Raw genomic sequence first — 24,196 nt, forward strand, 5'->3', positions numbered from 1 at the left:
AGGACGGGACTGTGGGCAGTGCCCTGCGTGCCAGGCAGCCCACCCAAACCTGGCAGGTGGCTGGGGTGTGGTGAGGGCACAGCCTGTCAGTGTGGGGGTCACTGAGGACCACCCGGCAGCTGGGCCCACTCGGACTCATGCAGACAGTGGTCTGGTGAGGGCCACAGGGGTGGAATTCCGGTTGGGCCTGGGTCGGCCCAGCACCTGCTCCAGGTCAGGGCCACCGGTGTCTGCGGGGGCTGGGGACCAGGGCCCCTTCCTGCAAAGGCTGTCTATAGAGCTGTTTCCTCACTCTGAAGGCAGGACCCGCCCAGGGACCTGTGGGGCGTGGGGCCTGCCCGGGCCTGGCGAGGGCTTGCCAGGCTTTGGGGCCTGCCCAGGGCTTGGGGCCTGCCGGGTTTTCGGGCCTGCCCCGGGGGATCGGGGCCTGCCCAGGGCCTGGAGCCTGCCGGCTCTGGGGCCTACCCGGGGCCTGGGTCCTGGAGCCTGCCAGCTCCGGCCTGCGGGTCAGGGCCTGCCCCGGGGAGGTGGGGGGAGCCCGGGGCTCGGCCGGGGTCAGGGTGGCCCGCTCCGCCCCGCCGGCCCGGCGCCCCCTCGCGCCCCCTCGCGCCCCGGGCGGGCCCTGCACGTCTCGCGAGCGGCCCGGAGCGGCGGGGGAGGCGGGGCCGGGCGGCCGGGCAGGGCCGGGGCGGCGCCGAGGCCGGGCCGGAGCGGAGCCCGAGCGGAGCGGGGCGGCGGCCGGGCGCTGGGGGGTGGGGGGGGCGGGCCGGCGGAAGATGGCGAACGTGGGGCTGCAGTTCCAGGCCAGCGCCGGGGACGCGGACCCGCAGAGCCGGCCGCTGCTGGTGCTGGGGCAGCTGCACCACCTGCACCGCGTGCCCTGGAGCTACGTCCGCGGGAAGCTGCAGCCCCGGGTCACCGAGGAGGTGAGCGGGCCGCGCGGCCGCCCCGAGGCCCCGCCCGGACCCCGTGGGGGCGCGAGGCCAGCCGGGGCGGTGCGGGGGGGGGGGCCGGGAGCCGCCCCCGGGCACTGCCTTCGAGGGCCCGCGCGGCCCCTGCGGGGGGGCGCCGGCCGCCCGCTCCCGGAAGCCCTCCCGGCGGCACCCGGGGTCGCAGTGTTTGAAGCCCGGCGGCCCCCAGCCTGGCCTTTGAAATCCGCACGGCTTAATGGCACAAGGGTGGACCGGTGCCCGCAGACGCACTCGCTGAGCTGTAGCGAGAGGCCACACATCTTAATTACCGCCCGTGGGTGCCCCGGGGACGCCGCAGCCGTGGCCTGTCGGCCTGGCGAGCGAGCGCGCGCATGCAGGGCCCGGCTGCCGGCATGCGGACTGTTGAAGTCTGGTGTCTGTCTCTCGTCTCTCCCCTTCCCATCCAGCTCTGGCAGGCTGCTCTAAGCACGCTCAACCCCAACCCCACGGACAGCTGTCCCCTGTACCTGAACTGTGCCACCGTGGCCGCCCTGCCCTCCAGGGTCAGCCGGCACAACAGCCCCTCGGCCGCCCACTTCGTCACCCGACTGGTGCGCACCTGCCTGCCACCTGGAACCCAGCGGTGCATTCTGGTGAGTGCCCAGGGCCACCCTCGCATCGTGGGGCGCGTGTGTCCCCGTCGTGCAGCCCCGGTGCAGGCACAGTACCCCGGCTCATGGGACCGCCGAGGTGGACATGCCACCACAACCCGTGACATCATAAGCCCTGCTTACGGATAGGGAAACTGAGGTCGAGAGACCAGGCCATTTGCCCCAGACCAGCCTTGGTGGTAGATCTGAGACCCAGACCCAGATATCCTGAGCCCATGCCCCTCCACGTCCTGCTTTCCCGTCTTGGAGGCCGTCTGCACCGGGTAGCGGACGTTTTCTTTCTCCCACCGTGACACGGTGGCTCGGGGAAGGTCCCCGTGTGGCGGCTCTGTTGGGGCCCCAGCTCTTCCCTGGGTGCAGCTCCCACGGGGCTGCCCCTGCTCAGGGCTCTGCCTCTCTGTGCTGCAGATGGTCTGCGAGCGGTCCGATGCCTTCGCCTCCGCCTGCGCCCTGGCCCGGGCCTTTCCGCTCTTCACCCACCGCTCCGGGGCTGCGCGGCGCACGGAGAAGAAGACGGTGACGGTGGAGTTTTTCCTGGTGGGACAAGACAACGGGCCTGTGGAGGTGTCCACTTTGCAAGTGGGTGTCCAGATGTTCGCCCCATGTCCCCGGCCCACATGCGCTGGGGCCACTGGAGAGGGAGGCGGGGAGCGGTCTCTGGGCCTTCCCGGGAGGACAGTGGCAGCGGGTCCTGTAGCAACATCCGAGGAGGCTTTTCTAGACCAGGTAGCTGGCCGCCTCCCTCGGGGTGGGACGCTTGTCAGGATTCAGGTGGTCTTTACTGAGCACCTACCCAGTGCCGGGCCCTCTCGTTTGATCCTGAGAATCCTCTCCGTGCGCATGTCTGTTCCCCTTTGTGTGCTCTTTTACGTCTGGTTTCATTGGATCTTCAGAATAATCCTTTTGAGGCCAGCAAGGCTGGGAGGGACTCCAGGTTAGGAGTCCTGGTCTGGGCTGACCGGTGGGTTCCTTCCCCGTGGCAAGTGTCCCAGACCCCGTGGCCATGGCCTCACCGTCTCCACCCTGACCCAGACCCGGGCTGTCCTTCCTCCTCACGCCTCACGGCTGTACCCCTCACCGGCCACCTCCTCCACCTGGATCATTCGCTCTAGAAGGAGAGAACATGCTTCCGTCTCTACCGTCTTGCAACAGCTCCTTTCCTTTCCTCCCACTGACCTCCAGACTTTGAGAAAGCACGGTCTAATTGCTTTGCCTTTCTTAACTCCTCTTTCCCCTCAGCCCACCAAAACCGAGTTTCCACCCCGCATCCTGACATTGTGTTTTAGGGCCTTGTCTGCTCGATTTGACTAGTCATCCCTCCTGGAAGGGTCTGCCCCGCCCCGAGTCATGCCCCCTTCCCTTGGCCCTCCAGCCTGCAGCCTCTCCGTCCCCTTTCCCTAGTCCTCCCACATTCCAACCTCGTTTTGTCTTCTCTGGGTTCTCGGAGCACCTGTGGCTCCATCCCACCGATGGGCACCGACGACCATTCTCCCCTCTAGCTGCAGAGCTTTCCTTCTGAGTTCCAGACCTGAGCACACCCTGGGCCACCGCCCACCCGGAATGTCCTCCAAGCCCTTCTCTTCCCTCCCCACTGACCATGGTGGACTTTCTGTCCTCCTCAGCTTCCGTCCCCAGGTTCTTCTGCTCCAGGCCTGCGTGGTCTCAGTCTCCATCTGCCCACGTCCCTTCCCCAGAGGCGGCTGGCTGGCTGGCTGACATGGCCTCACCCACAGTCAGTCCCTCTGCCCACTGAGTACCATCGCACCTGACGTGACACGTCTCTGCTTAGCTTCTGTGCCCTGCCCTGGGGTGGGAGCCTCGGGAGGGCAGGGGCCTGGTCTTCGGTCCTAGCGTGGGCGCAGTACGTGACGAGGGCCAGTGGGTTGGTGGGTCTCCTTGACCCCCACGTCCGGTGTGTCCCGCTTTGCCGCCGCCATTGCCCTGGGGAGCCCCTCTGCCTCCCGCGGCTCTGCGGGGCCACTGGGGCAGCCTCCTCGCTTGCCTCCAGACGCCTTCCCTCCACCTCCCTTCCCATTGCTGCTCGCAGCTCGCAGCTCGTGTGGACAGCCCTAGGAGGTGGGACCTGTTGTTCTCCCCATCACAGGGCCGGGCAGACCGAGGCGGCTCGGGGCCGTTAGGTGACTCACTGGGGCCACACCAGCACGGGACAGAGCCCGGTCTTCCCCGCTGCCGCCATCTGCCAGCCCTCTGCCCGTCTGTCCTGCCTCGTGAGCAGGGGAGCCTCGGGCACCCCGTGTGGCCTTTTCCATACTACAGAGACCTCGTCAGCCCCTCACAAGTCCTCTGCTCCCTGTGGCCTCTCACGCCCTCCTCCACTATAGTGGTTAATGGAGTGAGATGTCGTGATTCTCTGCTGGACAGGAGTACCTTGGACGCCTTTGAATTCCCAGGGTCTAGTGTGGAACCCGGCGCACAGTAGGTGCTCACGGAGATGTGGATGGAATGAATGAATGAACGAATGGTCCATCCTGGGGGACAACAAGGCACAAGCTTTTCCCTAAGGTCACGGGGCTCTTCCCCAAGGTCTCAGGGCTCTTTCCCCAGGTCATGGGGCTCTTCCCAAGGTCTCGGGGCTCTTCCCAAGGTCTCGGGGCTCTTCCCAAGGCCATGGGGCTCTTCCCCCAGATTGCGGGGCTCTGCGGTGGCAGAGGGGCACTGGGCACCTCCCCCGGGCTCCGTCACAGGGGCCCAGCCAGGCTCTGCCGGGGGCTCTGAGCCCATGCAGGGCTGCGAGGCGAGCGCCCGGCCCCCTTAGAGACGAGTCTTAGGGCCGTGACGTGCCTCCCAGACAGCGGCCACGGGCTGGGTCAGAGATGAGGGGTGGACGGGCTCCGCGACGCCCACACACGGGGACCCTCGACTTCCGGGAGGAGAGCCCGCTGTCAGGCGGCAGGGACCACGTGGTCACGTGTCATATCGGAGCTGTCAAGTCCTGCGTCTCTGCCTTTGAGGCTCGAGGCTTTAATTACCTCGGGAGGACAGAAGCTCTCCGAGCTCATCAGCAGGGCCTGGGAGGCAGCCGGGCTGGTGCGGTGGACCCAGGGCCGGCCCGCGCTGACCCCGGGGAGCCAGGACAGCAATGACGAGCTCGCCGCCGTCCCCGCCCCCCCCCCACCCCCGCGCGGCTTTGCTCTTCAGTCCTGCCTCTTCCCTGAGCGCTGGGAGGGGTGACTGGCCACCAGCCGTCCGACGCTTGGCGGGGGGCAACAAGAGCAGTAGCTAGGCAGACGTGAAGGAGAAGGCAAAGACCTTCCAGGAGCAGCGCCGAAGCAAATGTGGGACACAAGTTCTTTCCAGAAAGTAGGGGTGGGGCCGGGGAGGGCGGCCAGTGTGGGGCCTCGGGCAGCCCCTCTGTTGGAGCACAGACGCCCGACTCGAGGGCCTCCCTGGTGCCAGGCGGAGCGCGGGTACGGGGCCGGGTCTCTGCTCCCTTCTGGGCTCTGGGCCACCGCACGAGGCAGGGTGTGTGTGCTCTTCCCTCCGCACCCCGCGCCCAGAGCCGTGTGGCGTCGGGTGGCTGGGAACACAAAGGCGGGGAGTCTGCGATGTGCTCCCATGGGGCTCACGTGAGGAAAATGCCACCCTCCTGGCCGGAGGGCCACAGGGAGGCCAGCGGGCCTAGAGACGCAGGACGAAGAGCCCATTCCCTCCTTCGGGAGGGTCCAGAGAAGCTTCTGGAGGGCACAGCCGTTAAGACGGACCACAGAGGAGGACTGGGATCCTGACGAGAGGAGGAGGGAGGATGTATGGGTCAGCTGTGGCAGCCACCGGCACACCCCGCAGGCGGACCGGCTTCAGCAGCAGCCTCTCTCACGGTCCGGTTCCGGGGCGTCTGAGATCGGGGCCGGGTGTGATGAAGGCTCCCTCTCGGGTTTGCGTTTGCGGGGGTGGCCTTCTGGCTGTGCCCTCCCTCCCGCTTCCTCTGAGGACGCTAATCCCATCGTGGGCCCCACCCTCCTGACCTCACAGAGCCTGAGCACCTCAAGCCTCCTGCGACCGGCACATGGGAGGGGGCTTCACAGGAGTTTCAGGGCGAGGCAGACATTCCGCTCATAGCACAGGACCGCACTTCCCCCGAGAGAGGATGTGGGATTGGCAGGTGCCCGAAGTGGGAGTGCCCAGCGTGCGCTCGGGGCCAGGCACAGGGCCCACCTGCCGCCAGGGCCAGGGGAGTAAGCAGCAGAAGGGGCCTGGAAAGGAAGGCGGGCCCCGCTGACGCCGGCTGGGGGCGCCAGGCTGAAGGGTTCTGCTGGAACCTGGAGGCAAGGTGCAGAGCCATGTGGAACTTTCCGTGGCTGGAAGGGAGGTGGGGGGTCACAGACACGGGGGAGACAACAGCAGGTCACAGGAGTCTTGTTTCCGCCTGACCTCAACGCCCCGTCAGCAGCCCTGAAACCACCCTCCCCCCCCCAGTGACCTGTACTGCTGGTGCCTTCAATCCCCGCGGGAACGAACCGGGAGGGACAGCCCTTCCTACCTGGTCCTAGGTCCCCAGTGACAGCCTCTGGTTTCTTTCCCCAGTGCTTAGCAAATGCCACGGAAGGGGTGCGGCTGGCTGCCCGTATCGTGGACACTCCCTGCAATGAGATGAACACAGACACCTTCCTCGAGGTTCGTGGCCCTGGGGAGTCATGCCAGGGTGGGACCAGGGTGGGCGAATCATTGGTAGACGCCAAGGAAGTCAGGGGATGCTCGGGCTGGAGGCGACGGTGCCTACAGTCTTGGCACCTGGCCTGGGGACACTGTCCTGCTGTCCACCCAGCTGCGAGGGCCCCCAGGCCTCAGCGGATGGAGGGAGGACAACGCCTTCTCCTCAAGGCCTCACTGCGGGACCGCAGCCACAGTCTGCAGGAAGTTGTAGTTGTTCGGAGCGTGAACCTTCTGCCTGGATTTAATCGTGCTCCAGGCCCAGAGAGCAGAGGCCCTGGCTGCGGAGCCCACTCCTCTCCGCCACGCAGGCGGCTCCTCCTGGCCCCGAGCCTCACCCTCGCCTTGACTTAAGCCATCCTCACGTGTCCTCGTGTTGTTTTTTCCATGAACGTGTCCAGGAGATTAAGAAAGTTGGAAAAGACCTGGGGATCACCCCAACGGTCATCCGAGACGAGGAGCTGAAGACGAGAGGATTTGGAGGTGGGTAAGGCTGGGCCTCACGAGCCGTGGCCTCAGGATGGGTCCCGGGCGCTGGGGGTGGCAGGGTGGCTGTGGGCCATGCGTTGGGTGGCCTCCAGCTTCCCATGGAAGGAGCCAGCGTTCGTCCAACCCCAAGGCCAGACCTCGGGAAGCGGACCATCTCTGGGGGAGAAAAGAACGCTGATTCAGATTCCGGAAGCCGCAGCGTCCAAGTCCTTCCCCGGCCCACTCCCTGTCCACGAGGGCTGCCGTCCTGGCTGCCTGGGCCAGCTCAGCAGGACCCTTCTGCTCCTTGCGCACACAAGCCCACATTCATGTCAGGGCCTCATCGTCATGGCTCTCTTTCTCTGGAGTCCTTCCCCGCAATGCTCTCACAGCGGGGCCATCGTACCCTGAACGTCTTGGGTCGAATCGCCCTCTTCAGAGGGCCTTTCCTGATCACCAGACCCATCTTCCCTCCCCCCTCCCCAGTTACTGGAGGCATGGTGACAAGTAGGATAAGGCACTTTCAGTCTGGCTGGGGAAGTCACCCCATTCCTTATCTATGGCTACCAAACAAATTACCCCAGAAGGAAGCGGCTGAAGGAAACACACAGTCCGGTGAGTAGGGAATCGGGCATGGCTGGGCTGGGTCCTGGGCCCAGGGTCTCTCCCAGGCGGAGACCACCTTGGCCAGGCCTGCTGTCATCTGAAGGCTCAACTGGGGCCGGCGATGTGGTCCCGGCCAGTCTCTCTTGCGGTGCTGTCACCAGGCCTGGGGGCCTCGTTGGCTGTTCCTGATCCCCTCAAAGCAAGGTTTCTGGGTGAAGGAAAGTGAGCAAGCAAGAAGGAGGCAAGGTCTTTTTTGCAACCTAGTCTTGGAGGTGGTGTCTCATCAATTACGCCATATCCAGAAGCAAGGCGCAAGGTGCCATCCACACTGAGAGAGAGGGGACCCCGGGGCAGGGATCGGTGAGGGCGATCCTAGAGGGGCCTGCCACACAACACACAAACCGACAAGTGGAGGGAGAGGTTACGAACGTCAGGGAATCTTCACCGAGGAGGTGGCGTTTATAGCGGGTTTTGCAGGATACATGGGCGTTTGTCAGGTGGCCATTACCCGCTCTCATCCTGACGTTAATGATCATTCAGTTCACTTCCTGGGGGGCCCTGAGGCCTGGTCTCTGCCCACAAGAGGCTTTCTTGAGAAGACGGGGCACGTACACCCCGCAGCGAGGCAGTGGTGGGAGCGGGCTCGGAGGGGGTGGTGCAGCGCCGAGCGCACAGAGGCTCAGGGAGGGGGGAGCGAGCGTGGGCTGGAGTGGCCTTGAAGCATTATCCAAAAATCATTTCATTCTGCAATCCTGTTCGTTTCTTCTGGGAATGATACAGTTTTTTTTTTCCTCAGCGGGTTTTCTCGCCTAACGACACTTCACACAGAACTCGTTTGCAGTCCCGGAGCGTCGGAACTAATTTGCATTCCCCGATCCCACGCTGGCCAGGGGGCAGGAGAGGGGGCAGGGAGCTCAGGCTGGGACTGTACACGCTCCAGGAGAAGTAGTCACACGCCAGCAGATATGGGGGGGGGGGGGAGCTGTTGTTTCTGGGCGAGGGGGGGGCTGCTCGGAGTTGTCCGCTCAGTTCAACCTGAGCCCAGCTGACCCTCTCCCTGTGCTTTCTGCAGGAATCTATGGTGTTGGCAAAGCCGCTGTCCACCCCCCCGCGCTGGCCGTCCTCAGCCACACCCCAGAAGGAGCCACGCAGACCATTGCCTGGGTGGGCAAAGGGATCGTCTATGACACCGGGGGTCTCAGCATCAAAGGGAAGGTGAGGTGCTGGGGCCAGTGCTTGGGCAGGGGCCCTGGGTGGGGAAGGCTCTCGGTGGCCTCGTCAGCTCTCAGAGGCGCCAGAGGAAGACAGCGAGCAAGGTTTCTGAGGCCTTGGCCTGCGTCTGGGGAAGAGGTTCGGGAAGAGTCGGTGGGGCTGATGCCTCGTCTGCCGGGGCCGTAGTATCACGTCCGCACTCCGAACAGGGATCTGGAAACTACAAGTCTGGACAGGATCCAGAGAAAAGCAGAAGAAATGATTAAAAGGCTGGAAAATGAGCCTTTTAAGGAGGCACGGTTCAAGGAATCTTGATTCTGTCTGAAGAGAAGGCGTGGGGTGGCGCCCCCACGACCATCAGGGTTTCCACAGACAGAATGCTTCGTGCGAGTCTGCACCCGCCCACTCGGAGAGCGGGCCGCCCGGTGAAGGCCACGGGGCTTTGCCCCACAAGGAAGCCGCCCGCTGGTGCTCCCGAGAGGCCCGGTGGCAGAAGTCACTCCTACGGGGGGCCTTTAAGCAGGGTCATCTCAGGAGGCTGGGCCACTAAGGGCTCAGCTCTGCCTCTGAGCTGCCTGCCCTCCTCCACACCCAGCACGTTCGGGCCTGCTGCGTGCCGGGAGCCGGGATGGCCCCGGGAAGAGGAGGAGGGACAGACTTCATCTGCTCACGTCACACACTTGGGTTGAGCAACACTGGGCACCGGGCCTGGGCCGGGCTCCGCAGCGCCGAGACCGAGAAGGGCTGGGAAGGAGCGGGCGTGTGAAATCTGGGCCGCAGGAAACCAGGAAGAGGAGAGCCAACCTTCCCGAGAGAAAGCTCTGGAAGACAGAGGACAGGCTAAGCTCACGCAGAGCAGACGTGGAGAGCTGGCAGTTGGTGCGGTGCTCAGATGTGTCCTGTTGGCCCTGGGCTGGTCCATAATTTGAATTAGTTACCAATATGTAAAAAACGGAGAATTCTCACAGAAGACGGGCTATCTGACCTTCTGTAAACTGAGGCAGTCTGGTGGTGTGGGCCGTCCGCCTCTGCCTGGAGGCTTCCCGCTGGAGCCAAGAGGCACTTTCTGACCTGGGCCCTGCTATCGGTCGCTATTTCAGGGAGATTGTCCACTACCATTTGCACCGCTAGCCTGTCTGGTCCACTCGGTACCCAGAGTGGATGGCCTGTTTGTCTGGTTTTTTTTTAACATCCCTCCTCCCATAAACAGCAGGATTTTCAGGCCTGATCGGGAAATGATTCAATAGTAAAGGTTAAAAAAAAACAAACAGACATCGATAGTGAATTCGCCTTTATTGAATTCCATACGTACTATCATGCCAGGAAAATAAGTATTACAAGGGCACCTGACCAGCCCCGTTGGTGGAGCCCGTGACTCTTGATCTCGGGGTTGTGAGTTCGAGCCCCACGTTGGGTGCAGAGATGACTTAAAGATAAAAATCGTTAAATAAGTAAGTAAATAAATATTTAAATATTATAGTACATGTAAAACAGTAATAGATCAACACTTTTAAATCACATTCATGTGATTTTTTTTGGATGGAAAGAACTTCTGCCTCCCTCTTGGTCTGTTGTGGTCAAAGGCATAGGTTTCAGCTTCTGTCTGAAAGCCGTGGCTTGGTTCCATAGTGTAATGGTTAGCACTCTGGACTCTGAAAGCCGTGGCTTCCGCAGATTTGTCAGTGACTTCATCAGAATTGGTCTTTCGCACATCTCTACGCGTACTGCACGGACGGAGCTTGGTCGGTCCATCTGCACTCATGCTTGATCCGAAAACTATTAATTTGAATTAGGAAGTTGCCATCGCATGAAGCGATCTGTACAGGGTACCCAGGAAAAGTCCTTCACGAAAGGATCACTTGGCAGAGACTGCCCCAAACCCCGTTGCCCAAGAAGCTCCAGAAATCGTGATGCTGTCCATGTGTTCCATTTCTAGCAGCCTTCACATGTCCGTGGAGTAAAAATGTGTTAAACACAAGTCCAGGGGCTCCCATAGCCGGAGGGAGGCCGGGAGTCCCAGCTTCCTGCACCGTGGGTTTGCTTGGAGTCACTGGTGGGGGCAGGATGGTGTGGCATCACGGCCGTGTAGACTGGGAGTGTAGATGCCAGCCTGCCTCAGCTGTCAGCTGGGAGGCACACCGCGTAGCCCTTGCCTGTCCGGCCAGCTCTGTACCTGGCAGAGGATAAGTGGTGAGAATAGCTGGGTTTGAACCCCTTGTCTGTATGATCAGAACTCACTTAGATTTTTCGGGAGAACCATGTCGCCCCTGATGACAGCAGGCCAACTGACTTTTAGCAGGTGAATTACTGTTTTCAGACCCCGCGGCCAGTGCACCCCTCCGGCTCTGCCTGGTCCTGGCCAGCCCTCTCTCACCCACGATGCCGGCTCTTGTCCCTGAGGCAGCAGAGCGCTGGTGGGTAGGATTCCCAGCTCCTTCCTCCTGCGAGCAGATGCTGGCTTGCTGGAGGGCCAGAGTGGGAAGCGGGGGCTCCTGAGAATGAGTCCTTTTGCTGGGGACACCAGACCCAATCCTGTCGGAGGAGTCACCGTTCGTTCAGTCTCCAAAGATTTCAAAGGCAAATCAGGATGAGTGTGGATGTAGGTCTCAACTGTGTTAAGTATCAGGATCCCCCTTCCTTTCTTAACAAGCTTTGACCCCAAGGGGATTTTTTTTTAATCAGAGTGATATTTAACAGATGTTGATATTTACCCTACTAGAAATGAAGACTGGGAAAGATACTTAATAGTCTATTTTAAAATAACAATGCAAATCCTTTGCATGTTCATGTAAATAATATAACTTTATGAAAATAACTGTATATTCCAAAACGAAAACACACGCACCAAAAGAGTGGCGTGGCTTTGCATCTTGCTGATCTCTCTCCTGTCGACCTCGATAGAAGACAGACAGCCGAGATCCTGTGTCTGCCTCTGCACGGCGTCTCTTGTGATATGTTCTCTGAGCTGAAACACAAGAAGAAAATCTGCCCTCACTCACTCGGTAGCAGGAAAAGTCAGAAATAGTTTAGTGCCCTTTAGAAGCAACTGCGGACATTCTTTGCTATTACACCAAAACTCGACAAGCGGGAGTCTCTGAAAGGTGAGGGACAGTGTGGGTTCAGAAACCATGTCAGTGACCCTTTGCACCTTGTTACTTAGTAACTACGGTCCGCCTGGAACCATGACAGCGTGATTGCGTAATACCATGCATAGGTCACCCGAAAGACCTCGTTCGCGGCGTGACCAGGGCCTCCAAATTGTGGTCCAACACAGGATAGTTTTAAAAGTCACACTTGGAACCACTATCCATTTAGCTTTAAAAATCACTGAGTTTTCTGTCACAGAGGCAGAAAATAGAAGTTTTTCAAAATGGTGATTCTTTTGCTTGAAATCTCTAATTTTCCCACTGGCACCAACTGTTGTCTGCTATTCTCCTAGAAATGAAAGGTTCTCTTTGCTCTTTTTTTTTTTTTTTAAACTTTTTAAAGGTTTTATTTACTTATTCAAGCGAGAGAGACCGCACGGGAGAAAGCACGAGCAGGGTGGGGGAGAGCGAGGGGCAGGCTCCCCGCTGAGCAGGGATCAGGATCGTGGCCTGAGCGGAAGGCAGACACTTCACTGACTGAGCCACCCAGGCGCCCCTTTGCTTTGCTGTTTAAGAAAATGTCCGCGGGACACCCGAGTCCGAATAACTGTCCGTGTCAGTTGTGCTTTGAATTGAAACCGTGTTCTGGAGCCCAGAGGCCAGCTGGGCGGAGCCCCGGCAACTGTCCCTGGCTTCCACTCGGACCTCCCGGCCCCGGGGACAGCGGGGTTGCTCTGCGCGCTCCTTCCGGTCCATCACAGGGAATCTTGCAAACAGCTGCGCTCCGAGGTTGAGCTTTGGAAAAACCTGCCCTTGTAGTCCTTCAGCGAGGAGGCTGGAGCGGGGTGGGCTGTGCTCACTTTCCCTGGAGGCGGGCGGGGAGTCCAGGGTCCGTCCCTGCCGAGGCTGCGACCCGCGGTCGCTCTGTTGCATCGCGGGAGTGTCAACCCCGTGACACAGGCAGGGGATCTCCTCGTGTGACTCCGGAAATCGTCTTTCGTAAAAATAAGAGCAACATGGCCAAGCTCGCGCAGTCACTTGCGAGCTTGAGTTACACTTGCCGCCTGGTGTTTGTTCCGGCCCCGGCGGCAGCAAGACACAGTTGCTGTGACCGACTCAAGCTATTCCGCACGGGCCGTTCACCACCGGTTTGATTTCCAGATCTGAGGCCCCGTTTTCTCCATTCAAACAATCCTGCGCTTTCTCGCCGATTAGGTCAAAGAGACAGCTTATTTTCGATAGTGCTAGCTGGGTCGTTTTCACTCAGCTTAATTATGAAAGCAGCTCGGTTTATGTCTAAAAATACTTTCCATTAAAACTCAAGGCTTGTGTCATCCGATAAGGGTTCGAAAAAATCACTCTGTCCATTTCAAACCCAAATCCTACATCTGCTGACCTGTTGTTAATTTAGAGTATGAACTTGTCAATTAGAGCTGGGAACCTATAAAATGTAAAAATGCATAACCACTCTCAACCCGTTTGTAGAAAATCGCAGCTCCCTCTGCGGCGGGAGGGGCCCCGGGCACTCACAGCCCTCGTTAGACACCAGCAGAGCGTGCAGTGGGGTGGGATCGGGACGTGACTGTGACCCTGGGGAAGAGTTCACACGACCCTGAGCGGGCGTTTGAGATGGTGACGTCAAGCAGCAGAGAGAGCCGTGGCCAAAAGTGTCACCGAGGCCAGGCGGTGACCACGGCAGGGTGGTCTGCTGTAGAAAGGTGGCCTTGGTGGTGGCGGGAGGGAGGGAGGGGGACGCACAGAGGAGTCTCTGTGGATCCTCTCAGGGTGAGGGTCCGAGTGTCCTTGTCGGCTGAGGGCTGAGGAACGGGAACCAGGAAAGTGGGAAGGCGGACACCACGGAGAGGAGGAGCCAGGCCACAGCCCACGTGGCAGCTCTGGGCAGCTCCCCTGGTCCCCTCCCCTCCCAGCTCTGGCTCGTCAGGTGGCCCCCCAGAGCCCTGCTCCGGTGGAAGGAGCCCAGCACCTTCAGCCCTTCTGCCCCACTGCTTCTGGAGACCAGCCACTCCACCAGTGGGAGTTTCTTGGGTTCTGTGGGTCACACAGGTCTGGGGGAGCCGCTCGGGGACCCCTGGGTGCCTGCCGGGCAGGGGCGGGGCACTGTGGCCGGCGGGCCGACACCTGCGCACGCTCACTTTGTGTCCCCTCCGCGCCCCCTCCAGACCACCATGCCTGGGATGAAGAGGGACTGCGGAGGCGCCGCGGCCATCCTGGGGGCCTTCGGGGCTGCCATCAAGCAGGTGAGTGCAGCCGTACCCTCCGCAGCCCGGGATGGAGGGCTCCCTGCTGTGAGCTGTCCCTCCTTCTCCCTCAGGTCCCCACCCCGGTGTCCTGAGTCCCCACAGCTCCGTGTCTCTCCCCCTCCTCTCTCCGCCACGTTGCGCACCCCTGGGCTCCCAGAGCTTCTTGCCTTCTGCCGGGGCTGCTCGTGCTGTCCCCTCTCCTGGGCTGTCCCCTCTCCTGGGAGTGTCACTCTCCTGGGGTATCCTCTCCTGGGATTGTCACCTCCCAAGACTGTCCCCTCCCCAAGGAGCGTCACCTCTCCCTGGGATTGTCACCTCCCATGAGGCTGTCCCCTCTGCCTGGATACACGGCCTCTACCTGACTGTGTCCAGCCATGCGGGTCGCTCAGGGCCTGGCTGTGTCAGGGTCCCCCATGAGTGCTTATTCTGTGAAGAAACCTGACTGAGACCATACGGCAGAGCACGGCCACCATGCTGGGCCCTGGCCCCCGCTCATGAGCACAGGCCCCTCCCAGTAGCCTTCCTCTGCGTCACCGTGACCCCTGAGCAAGGGGACAGGCCCAGCCGGAAGGTGTTTGCTGGGTGGCTCTCCCTGAGCGGAGCAGCTGCTGCTTGTTGGTGGCTCCCATGACCACTCGCTCCCATCGTCCCTGTTCACGCCAGTCGTCGCCGTTCCGGTGGAGTGCCCCAGCAGGTAGAATGTTCGGGGCCCGAGCTCCCTGTCCCCAGGGAGCCACGTGCAGTTAGCACCGATTCATCAGCTGGCGGCCGTGGGTGACCTCAGGACCGTTCGGGGCCCCTCCCACCTCCAAGGGTGCCGCAGCGGGGTGCGGAGGGTCCCCATCCCCCGAGGGCCATGGCCTAGAGGCTCCACTCCTTTTTCTTTTTAATTCAATTAATTAGCACATGGTGTATTGTTAGTTTCAGAGGTACAGGTCTGTGATTCATCCGTCTACACAATACCTGCTGTCATGCCATCACGTGTCCTCCTCAATGCCCACCACCCGGTTACCCCATCCCTCTACTCCCCTTGCCTCCAGCTCCCTCAGTTTGTATCCTAGGACTAAGAATCTCTGACAGTCGGTCTCCCTCTCTGAGTTCATCTTATTTTATTTTTTCCCTCTCTTCCCCGATGATCCTCTGTTTTGTTTTTGTTTTTTTAGAGATTTTTTATTTATTTGACAGAGATCACAGAGCAGCAGGCAGAGAGAGAGGAAGGGAAGCAGACTAGCAGAGAGCCCAATGTGGGGCTCTATCCCAGGACCCTGGGATCATGACCTGAGCCAAAGGCAGAGGCTTTAACCCACTGAGCCACCCAGGTGCCCCTGATCCCGTTTTGTTTCTTAAATTCCACACATCAGTGAGATCATATGATAATTGTCTTTCTCTGATTGACTTATTTCAGTTAGCATGATACCCTCTAGTTCCATCCATGTTGTTGCAAATGGCAAGATTGCATTTTTGATGGCGGCATAGTATTCCATTGTATATACGTACCACATCTTCTTTCTCCATTCATCTCTCGATGGACCTCTGGGGTCTTTCTATAGTCTGGCTATTGTGGACATTGCTGCTGTGAACATTGCGGTGCAAGGGCGCCTGAGAATCACTACGTTTGTATCTTTGGAGTAAATACTCAGTGTGCACTTGCTGGGTCGTAGGGTAGTTCTATTGTCAACGTTTTGAGGAACCTCCATGCTGGTTTCCAGAGCGGCTGCACCAGCTTGCATTCCCACCAACAGTGGAGGAGGGTTCCCCTTTCTCTGCATCCTCGCCAGCATCTGTCGTTTCCTGACTTGTTAATTTTAGCCGTTCTGACTGGTGTGAGGTGGGATCTCACTGTGGTTTTGATGTGTACTTCCCTGATGGCGAGTGATGCTGAGCATTTTTTCATGTGTCTGTTCTCCATCTGGATGTCTTCTTGGGAGAAATGTCTGTTCATGTCCTCTGCCTGTTTCTTGATTGGATTATCTGTTCTTTGGGTGTTGAGTTTTATAAGTCCATTATAGATTTTGGATACTAACCCTTTATCAGATAAGACATTTACAAGTATCTTCTCCCATTCTGTGCATTGTCTTTGGTTTTATCCACTATTTCCTTTGCTGAGCAAAAGCTTTTTATCTTGATGAAGTCCCAGTAGTTCATTTTTTTTAAAGATTTTATTTATTTATTTGACAGAGAGATCACAAGTAGTCAGGCAGACAGAGGTGGGGGAAAGCAGGCTCCCCACTGAGCAGAGAGCTCAATGCGGGGCTCGATCCCAGGACCTTGAGATCATGACCCGAGCCGAAGGCAGAAGCTCAACCCACCGAGCCACCCAGGTGCCCCCCAGCAGTTCATTTTTGCCTTTGTTTCTCTTGCCTTTAGAGACTAGCAAGAGTCTAGCAAGAAGTTGCTGTGGCCCACGTCAAAGAGGTTGCTGCCTGTGTTTTCCTCTGGGACTTTGATGGATTCCTGCCTCACGTTGAAGTCTTTCACCCATTTTGAGTCTATTTTTATGGATGGCATAAGAAAATGGCCCAGTTTCATTCTTCTGCATGTGACTGTCCAATTTTCCCAACATCATTTGTTGAGGAGACTGTCTTTTTCCCATTGGATAATCTTTCCTGCTTTGTCGAAGATTAGTTGACCATAGAGTTGAGGGTCTATTTCTGGGATCTCTATTCCGTTGATCTGTGTGTCTGTTTTTGTGCTGGTACCATACTGTCTTGATGATGACAGCTTTGTGACAGAGCTTGAGACCAGAATTGCGATGCCACCAGCTTTGGTTTTCTTTTTCAAACCAAGGCTACTGGGGGCCTTTTCTGGTTCCCTACAAATTTTAGGACTATTTGTTCCATCCCTGTAAAAAAGTTGATGGTATTTTGATAGGGATTATATTGAATGTGTAGATTGCTCTGGGTAGCATAGACATTTTAACAATATTTGTTCTTCTAATCCGTGAGCATGTAACGTTTTTCCATTTCTTTGTGTCTTCCTTAATCTCTTTCATGAGTGTTCTATAGTTTTCGAGTACAGATTGCTTTCTTCTTGGGTCAGGTTTATTCCTAGGTGTCTTATGGGTTTGGGGGCAATTGCAAATGGGATCAACTCCTTAATTTCTCTTTCTTGTGTCTCGTTGTGTATAAAAATCCAAATGACTTCTGTGCATTGATTTTATATCCTGCCACTTTGCTGAATTCCTGTACGAGTTCTAGCAATTTGGGGTGGAGTCTTTTGGGTTTTCCACATGGAGTATCACGTCATCTGCAAAGAGTGAGAGTTTGACTTCTTCTTTACCAATCCGGATGCCTTTTATTTCTTTTTGTTGTCTGACCATTGGGGCCAGGACTTCTAGTACTCTGTTGAACAGCTGTGGTGAGAGTGGACTTCCCTGCCGTGTTCTTGACCTTAGCAGAAAAGCTCTCAGTTTTTCCCCATTGAGAATATTTGCTATGGGCTTTTCATCTATGGCTTTCATGATATTGAGGTCTATTCCTTCTACCTCTACACTGTGAAGAGTTTTAATCAAGAAACGATGCTGCACTTTGCCAAATGCGTTTTCTGCATCTGTTGAGAGGTTCATATGGTTCTTGTCTTTTTTGGTTTTTTTTTTACTAATGAATTGTATCACAGTGATTTGGATGTTGAATCAACCTTGCAGCCCAGGAATAAATCCCCCTTGGTCGTGGTGAATAATCCTTTTAATGTACTGTTGGATCCTATTGGCCAGTAATTTGGTGAGGATTTTTGCATCCATGTTCATCAGGGATATTGGTCTGTAATTCTCCTTTTTGGTGGGGTCTTTGTCTGGTTTGGGGATCAAGGTCATGCTGGCCTCATAGAAAGAGCTTGGAAGTTTCCCTTCCATTCTATTGTTTGAAACAGCAGAATAGGTATTAATTAACAGAATTAACAGAATAGATATTAATTCTTGTTTAAATGTTTGGTAGATTTCCCCTGGGAAGCCGTCTGGCCCTGGGCTTTTGTTTGTTGGGAGATTTTTTGATGACTGCTTCCATCGCCTTGCTGGACATGGGTCTGTTCACATTTTCTATTTCTTCCTATTTCGGTTTTGGTAGTTTATCCATTTCCAGGAATGCACCCGTTTCTTCCAGATTGCCTAATTTGTTGGCACATAGCTGCTCGTAATATGTTGTTACAATTTTATGTCTTCGGTGTGGGTTGTGCTCTCTCCTCTTTCATTCATGATTTTGTTTATTTGGGTCCTTTCTCTAGAGCCTCCACTCTTAATTCCTAAGAATCTGCCCAACTATAAGTAGGAACCAAGCGTTGAATAAATAAGTAAGTGGGGGAGGGGAGCACTGTTTCTCCAGAGAACCTCCCCACGCCCACTGCCGAGGAGATACAGAAACAGCACGTCGCTGGGGGGCAGACAGCACCGTAGGAGCGAGCAGCGGCTGCTGGAACCCAGGGCAGGAATGCCGTGGGAGCAGCATGGCTGGCGTGGCCGGGAGTGACTTAAGGGGACTCTTCCTGGCAGGGTCCCTGTGTCCCCGCGGTGTGACCAGGATGGGGCCCCACACACGATCCACCTTTGAGACAAGGTCCCAGGAAGAAAGTGGTGGGTCTCTGGGCGTCCTGCCAAGTGTGGGTGGGGAGCGCAGGCCCCAGGAGGCAGTGAAGCGAGGTCACCAAAGACGGAGGGTGGACCTCAGGAGTCACAGATTGAGGAGACTGAGGTGATGGCCGAGTCCATGTGCCTGGACTAGATCCGATCCCCAAGTCGGTGATGACTCCGCAATGCAGACCAGCACACAGGGCACATCAGGCATTTGCCCTGGATCCCTGGGTCCCAGTCAGGGGTATCCAGGGATCATTTGTACCATTTTTGTGAAATTTTCTGTGAGTTTGAAATTATTTCAACATTCGATGTTTTAACGTTTCTTAAAAGGAGAGGATGTGCGATGCAATGTTGGAGCAGGCGGCACCTGGTTCTGGGGCGGCCATGACCCTCCAAGCCTTACATACCTAAAACCTCAGCTGCCTGCCGCTTTTCAGTCCCCCTGGGGATCCCAAGACCTGTATGTCTCGCCCTTGCACCCCAATACCTGCAACATGAGCTTGGAAACCCCCTGCCCAAGGCCCATAGCACCCTCTAAGCTGGCCTTCCCAAGGGGGACCCCACACCAGAACAGCAGCACCCCAGACCTTCTGAATCCAAAACTGGGGGGAAGGCACCTGACAGGGTCAGGTTGGGGACCATGGTCTCTCCTGACCATCCTGCTGTCCCGCCTTTACGTAGTGCTTTCTCGTGCTCTGCAAAGTCCTCTCGCCTCTGGGCCCAGACCCGACTTGGCTCTTTGGGAAGGTTTCGAGGCTCCCCTTCTACCCTGGTGAGGCCCTCCTGCCTCTCTAGCTTCAGAGCCCTTGGGGTCACCCACTTGAAACATGTGGTTTCAAGACCACATGTTGTCACAATTCATTTAATCCCAGCCACTCTTGGGGGTGCCTTCGAGCTGACGGGCTGCCCGGTGTCGTGGCCTCCCAGAAACGAGAGGGGTGCTTTCCCGGGCACTGGGTGTTGGGCTCAGGCTCAAAGCCATGCCCACCCAGTGCCATGGCTCCAGCCCTTGCCACAGGCCTGCGTTTACCTCCGCCAAGGGCCCTGAACCTGTTGTGGAAGGATCACCTGTTGCTGGTGGGGCCTGGCACGCCTCGTGCCCAGAGGAGACGCGTCCTGGCTATGGACTCGGGCCGGGAGCAGAGGACAGGCAGGGACGGGGCGCGGCGGCTCCCCTGCCTACCACTGCCACCTGGGCGAGGCCTGCTTGGGTTTTCTGGGGCGGGTTCAGGACCCGTGTGGGGCGGAAACGGCCTCAGCCTGTTTCGTGCACCTCTCTCAATGTAGAGACGTCATGTCTGGGCATCAGAAAACTAACTTCCCACCTCAGTTTCTGTGAGGCAACTCTCCCCAGCCCCCGCGCACCTGTCCGTGTGTGGCAGTGCCGAGCGCAGAGGGCTTGTGCAGTGAGAGACACTGGTCACCGACCATGAACGGGAGGCCGGGGCTCAGCTAGCAGCCTGGCCCTTGTGCTGGGTGATTGGTTGAGCCAGGATTAAAGCCGGGAGAAGCCGGGAGCCCAGCCGCGCTCCTGAGCTCGTTTCTGCGTTGGATGGGCTCTGATGGAGGAGAAAGAACTGCCCAGGTGGGGGCTGCCGGGACTGCTCCCCAGGGCTCTGTCTGTCCGTCTGTCCCTGAGGGTAGAAGACTCTGGCCTGTCCTCCCTCCTCCATGCACGGCCATGTGTACCTTGTTCTCTCCAGGGTTTCAAAGACAACCTCCACGCTGTGTTCTGCTTGGCTGAGAACTCTGTGGGTCCCAACGCTACGAGGCCAGACGACATCCACCTGCTGTACTCAGGAAAGTACGTCTGGCTCCCCTCACTCCCTGGCCACCCCCGGACTGGAGCTGGCAGGGGGCCCATCTCCTTCCCAGGGCCGGGCCAGTCAGCTGGGGCGCATCCCCTGGGGAGGGCACCATCACAGGGGCCCGGGGAGGGGCGGCCGCATCACCGGACAAGGCGCTGGGCTCCCTCACGGTGCCCAGTGTAGGATCCCGCCTGCTTTTGTGGGATGAGCTCGTCCCAACCTTAAGGGTGAAGGTTCTTTGTGCCTCTGAAGCCCTGCCCCTCCCCCACTCCCTGCTTGGGGCCCTTCCTGCACTTCGCCCTCAAGGTCAGTCCCTGGACTTTCTTCTCAGCTGCGCAAGGACATACCTAGAAGCCAGCGCGCAGCCGCGGAAGGAGCAGGTGGTCCAGGTTCACCACAGGAGGCCCGCTGGCTCCCCGTGCGAGGGGATCGGACCCAGCGCCTGGCATTGTGGGCCAAGGGCTAGCCCGGCGCAGTGTCTGCTGCCCGTACAACCCTGCTCTATCTTACAGACGAGACACCGAGGCCAGGGGCTGGGCGGCTTTCCCTGGCTCCCACTGGAGGGCAGTGGGGTGGGATCTGACCCGGGCCCTGGTGCTGCATTGCCCTAGGGGATGGCCGTGGCCCTCCCTCTAGCAGACTGGGGAGCCAGAGGGCAGAGGACTCTAGAGAGAGTCTCCCCAGTTCCAAAGGGACTCGCTCACAGTGCCCCAGGGAGTGCCATCCCTGAGCTGGGGTCTCTGCTGTGCCCCAGGACTGTGGAGATCAACAACACTGACGCGGAGGGCAGGCTGGTGCTGGCGGATGGCGTGTCCTACGCCTCCAAGGACCTGGGTGCGGACATCATCCTGGACATGGCCACGCTGACCGGCGCTCAGGTGGGCCACTTTCACTCCCAGGGGGCGGCAGGGGACTGGTGCAGTCCCCTAATCGTCAGGGCCTGGCCGAGGAGGCCGGGGAGCTCGTCCCAGGCCCCCAGCACGGTGCAGGTGGCAGAGCCCGTGGGCTGGGCCCCAGTGCGCAGACAGCGTAGGGACCGTCCTCCCTGGGACGCTCACACTCTTGCTTCTTTCCTTCTTTGCTGTTTGTGGCCTCTCCTGGCTTCTCTGTCTTCGGCCTGTGCTCCGCCCGGCCCGGCCACCTCCCAGGGCATCGCCACCGGCAAGTACCACGCCGCAGTGCTCACCAACAGCGCCGAGTGGGAGGCCGCCTGTGTGAAGGCCGGGAGGAGGTGCGGGGACCTGGTGCACCCCCTGGTCTACTGCCCCGAGCTGCACTTCAGCGAGTTCACCTCGGCTGTGGCCGACATGAAGAACTCCGTGGCGGTAGGTGTGCAGGGCGCCCGAGGGACCCGAGACGTGGCGGCAGTGGGGCCCCAGATCCACACGCAGCAGGGAAGCATCCAGAGCGGGGACATGGCTCTCTCTGGTCTCCCCACCGGCACGTCCGTCATGTTGGGCACTGGGGGTCCCCGCTCCGGGCTGTGCTGCTTTGCCGCTCCAGCATCGCCCCGGGGTGAAGACAGACCCCTTAACCCACGTGCAGGGTCCTGGGGTCCCTCTGTGCAGTCTCCCAATGCTGGGGACCCCCCACCCCCGGCCCTCTTCTTGCAGCCACTAGGGGAGGCGGTGTCTGGAGCATCGGTGGTCGAGGGGGGCACGGGGACACCCACTCAGGTCCAAGCGGGAGCAGCCCCAGATGCCCCTCCCCCACGCCCCGCTGCCGGGAGCAGAAAGGTCACCTTGTCCTGCCATCCCCCCAGGACCGGGACAACAGCCCCAGCTCCTGTGCCGGCCTTTTCATCGCCTCACACATCGGCTTCGACTGGCCTGGGGTCTGGGTCCACCTGGACATCGCCGCCCCGGTGCACGCCGTGAGTCCGGGCTCCCCCGTGGTGCCCTCCTGTCCCCACCTGCCCCGACCCCCACCCGTGCGCCCCCCCCCCCACCCCGCTGGCCAGGCTGCTCCCCTCCTCGTGCCTCCGTGGCCCGCTCTGGCTGCAGGTGGGACTCGTCAGAAGCATCACGTGTTGGGGTCACACTGCCTGTGACCCGACCTCCACAGGTCGACCACAAGGTCGACCCCCAACCTCTAGTGTCCGCGGCCCCGGAAACGGAGGAGCTGCTGGGTGTGGCCCTTTTCCAGCCAGCCTGTCCTTGCCTGGAGGCCCGGGGCCCTCAGCTCCCCCCTTTCCCCCCCAAGAAGACCCGGGGCTTGGGACCCCAGTGCACGGAGCCATTGCGCCACCCTGGCCCCTGCTGAGTCCCGTGACAGGAGAGCCGGAGGGGGACCGTAGGACAAGTGGGAGGTGGACCAGGAACCCCTGCCCGCCGAGAGGGGTTTGCTGGGGGGGGGTCCGGCTCTGCCTGGCGCAGTGTTTCCACCTGCTCTTTGCCCACAGGGGGAGCGCGCCACGGGCTTCGGCGTGGCGCTCCTGCTGGCGCTGTTCGGCCGGGCCTCCGAGGACCCCCTGCTGAACCTGGTGTCCCCACTGGGCTGCGAGGTGGATGCCCAGGAGGGGGATGCGGAGAGGGACTCCAAGAGGCGCAGGCTCGTGTGAGGCCGGCCCCTCCCCGGCGCCCGGCCCCTCCCCGGCGCCCGGCCCCAGGCTCTTTACCTCACTTTGCACTGACGGGAGGGGACACCTGACAGAGGCTTTGGTTTGCTTTTCTTTGTAGTTGTCACGGAGACAGAAGCAGCTCCTGCTCTGTCCTAGAAGACAGCTTAGGGTCTGGCGGGTTGCGGGGGGTGGGTTGGGGGAAAGCCCCGGGGCTTGCTGTGACCTCCCAGTCCGAAGACTCTGCTCCCCCCACGTCCCTGGGGCCCCCGTGCCCTTGAGGCTCCAGGAGCAGTGGGTGCCCATGGCCTTGTCCTTGGCCCCCGGCCCCACGCGCGGCCCCCACCTGCTAGAGAGCCCAGGCCCCTGCTCCAGCCACGGCTGCCCCCCCCCCCCCCGCCCCGCGGCAGCCCTGTCCCTTTGGAAGGGTGGCCGCGACTTGTTTCAGGGACCCGGTCTCGCGGCAGGGGGGTGGCTCTGGGCCCTTAGGTTCCCTCCAGCTGAAGTAAATATGCTGCAACCCAGGACACCTTGGCCTCCGCCTCCGCCGCCCCCACCCTGCGGCATTCCCACCTCCTTGAAACCCAGCATCCGGCGCTGAGAGGCGGTTGGCGACCTCGCTTTTGCCGCCATGGAGAGCGCTGGGGCCTGGGAAGGGATGGGAGCGGGGGCCGGAGTCCTCCGGCCAGTGGCTGCCCAGCCCCCGCGGGCTTGGTCTCCTGAGGCTTCACGACGCAGGGGCTTTGTGGGGGCCTCGCACGCTCTGCTGTCTGCAGGGAGGGCCACCCTCCCCGCCGCGCGCGTCACCAGGCAAGTGCCCTACGGAGTCCGGTGTGTCTCCTCCACACGAGAGGTCCCCCCGGCACAACCTCCGTGCTGAAGGACACAGATGCAGGAGACTCGCCCTCCCTGGGTCCAGCTGTGGCTGGTGAGGCACGGCGCCTGGGGGCCAGCCTCCCCCCAGCCCGGGTGAGAGAGCAGGACGGGGCCTTTGTCCCCTCTTAGACTCCATCCCAGTGCGCCTTTGGGGACTCCCTTTGGCACCAGCCGGCAGGGAGGAAGCTGCCCACACTTCCTCTGCTGGGGACAGAGGACATAGGTTACAGGGCTGTGCCCTGGCCCGCTAACCGCCTCACCCCTGCACAAGCGTCCCCAGACTCTGAAGTCCCTTCCCTTACTCTGGAAATCAAGGTGACTTTTGGGCCTGATCCCAAGCAAATATTTATGAACTGCCTGCTGCGCTCAGCGCTAGCTGGGCCCGGAAAAGGCAAGGAGCAGCTCTGGGGCCCCAGCCCTGTCTGGGAAAACCACGGCCCGCCACGCTAAGTGACAATAATAGCAGTCACAAGGTGCTAGGTGGGCAGCAGGCTCTGTGAGCGGAGGG

At 59.7% G+C, this 24,196-nt stretch overlaps 1 protein-coding gene across 1 annotated transcript; it reads left to right on the plus strand.

The window, feature by feature from the left end:
* Positions 1-656: 656 nt before the first annotated feature.
* NPEPL1 (aminopeptidase like 1) lies at positions 657-23,337 on the plus strand. Its single transcript, XM_045981639.1, has 12 exons — positions 657-926; positions 1,379-1,564; positions 1,991-2,161; positions 6,125-6,214; positions 6,652-6,733; positions 8,397-8,539; positions 13,803-13,880; positions 20,151-20,251; positions 21,010-21,133; positions 21,404-21,580; positions 22,018-22,128; positions 22,657-23,337. Exons 1-12 carry the CDS (start codon positions 777-779, stop codon positions 22,813-22,815), a joined length of 1,572 nt encoding a protein of 523 aa, XP_045837595.1. The 5' UTR covers positions 657-776; the 3' UTR covers positions 22,816-23,337.
* The last annotated feature ends 859 nt before the right edge of the window (positions 23,338-24,196 follow it).

This window comes from Meles meles, chromosome 16, assembly GCF_922984935.1.
Source record: "Meles meles chromosome 16, mMelMel3.1 paternal haplotype, whole genome shotgun sequence".
Classification (NCBI taxonomy): Eukaryota; Metazoa; Chordata; class Mammalia; order Carnivora; family Mustelidae; genus Meles; species Meles meles.

Excerpts from the sequence above, each read along its gene's own strand:
- NPEPL1 (XM_045981639.1), top strand. The coding sequence starts at position 777 with ATGGCGAACGTGGGGCTGCAGTTCCAGGCCAGCGCCGGGGACGCGGAC. Across the intron at positions 6,734-8,396 it reads GAAGACGAGAGGATTTGGAG|GAATCTATGGTGTTGGCAAA; the intron begins GTGGGTAAGGCT and ends TGCTTTCTGCAG. Across the intron at positions 22,129-22,656 it reads TCGCCGCCCCGGTGCACGCC|GGGGAGCGCGCCACGGGCTT; the intron begins GTGAGTCCGGGC and ends CTTTGCCCACAG.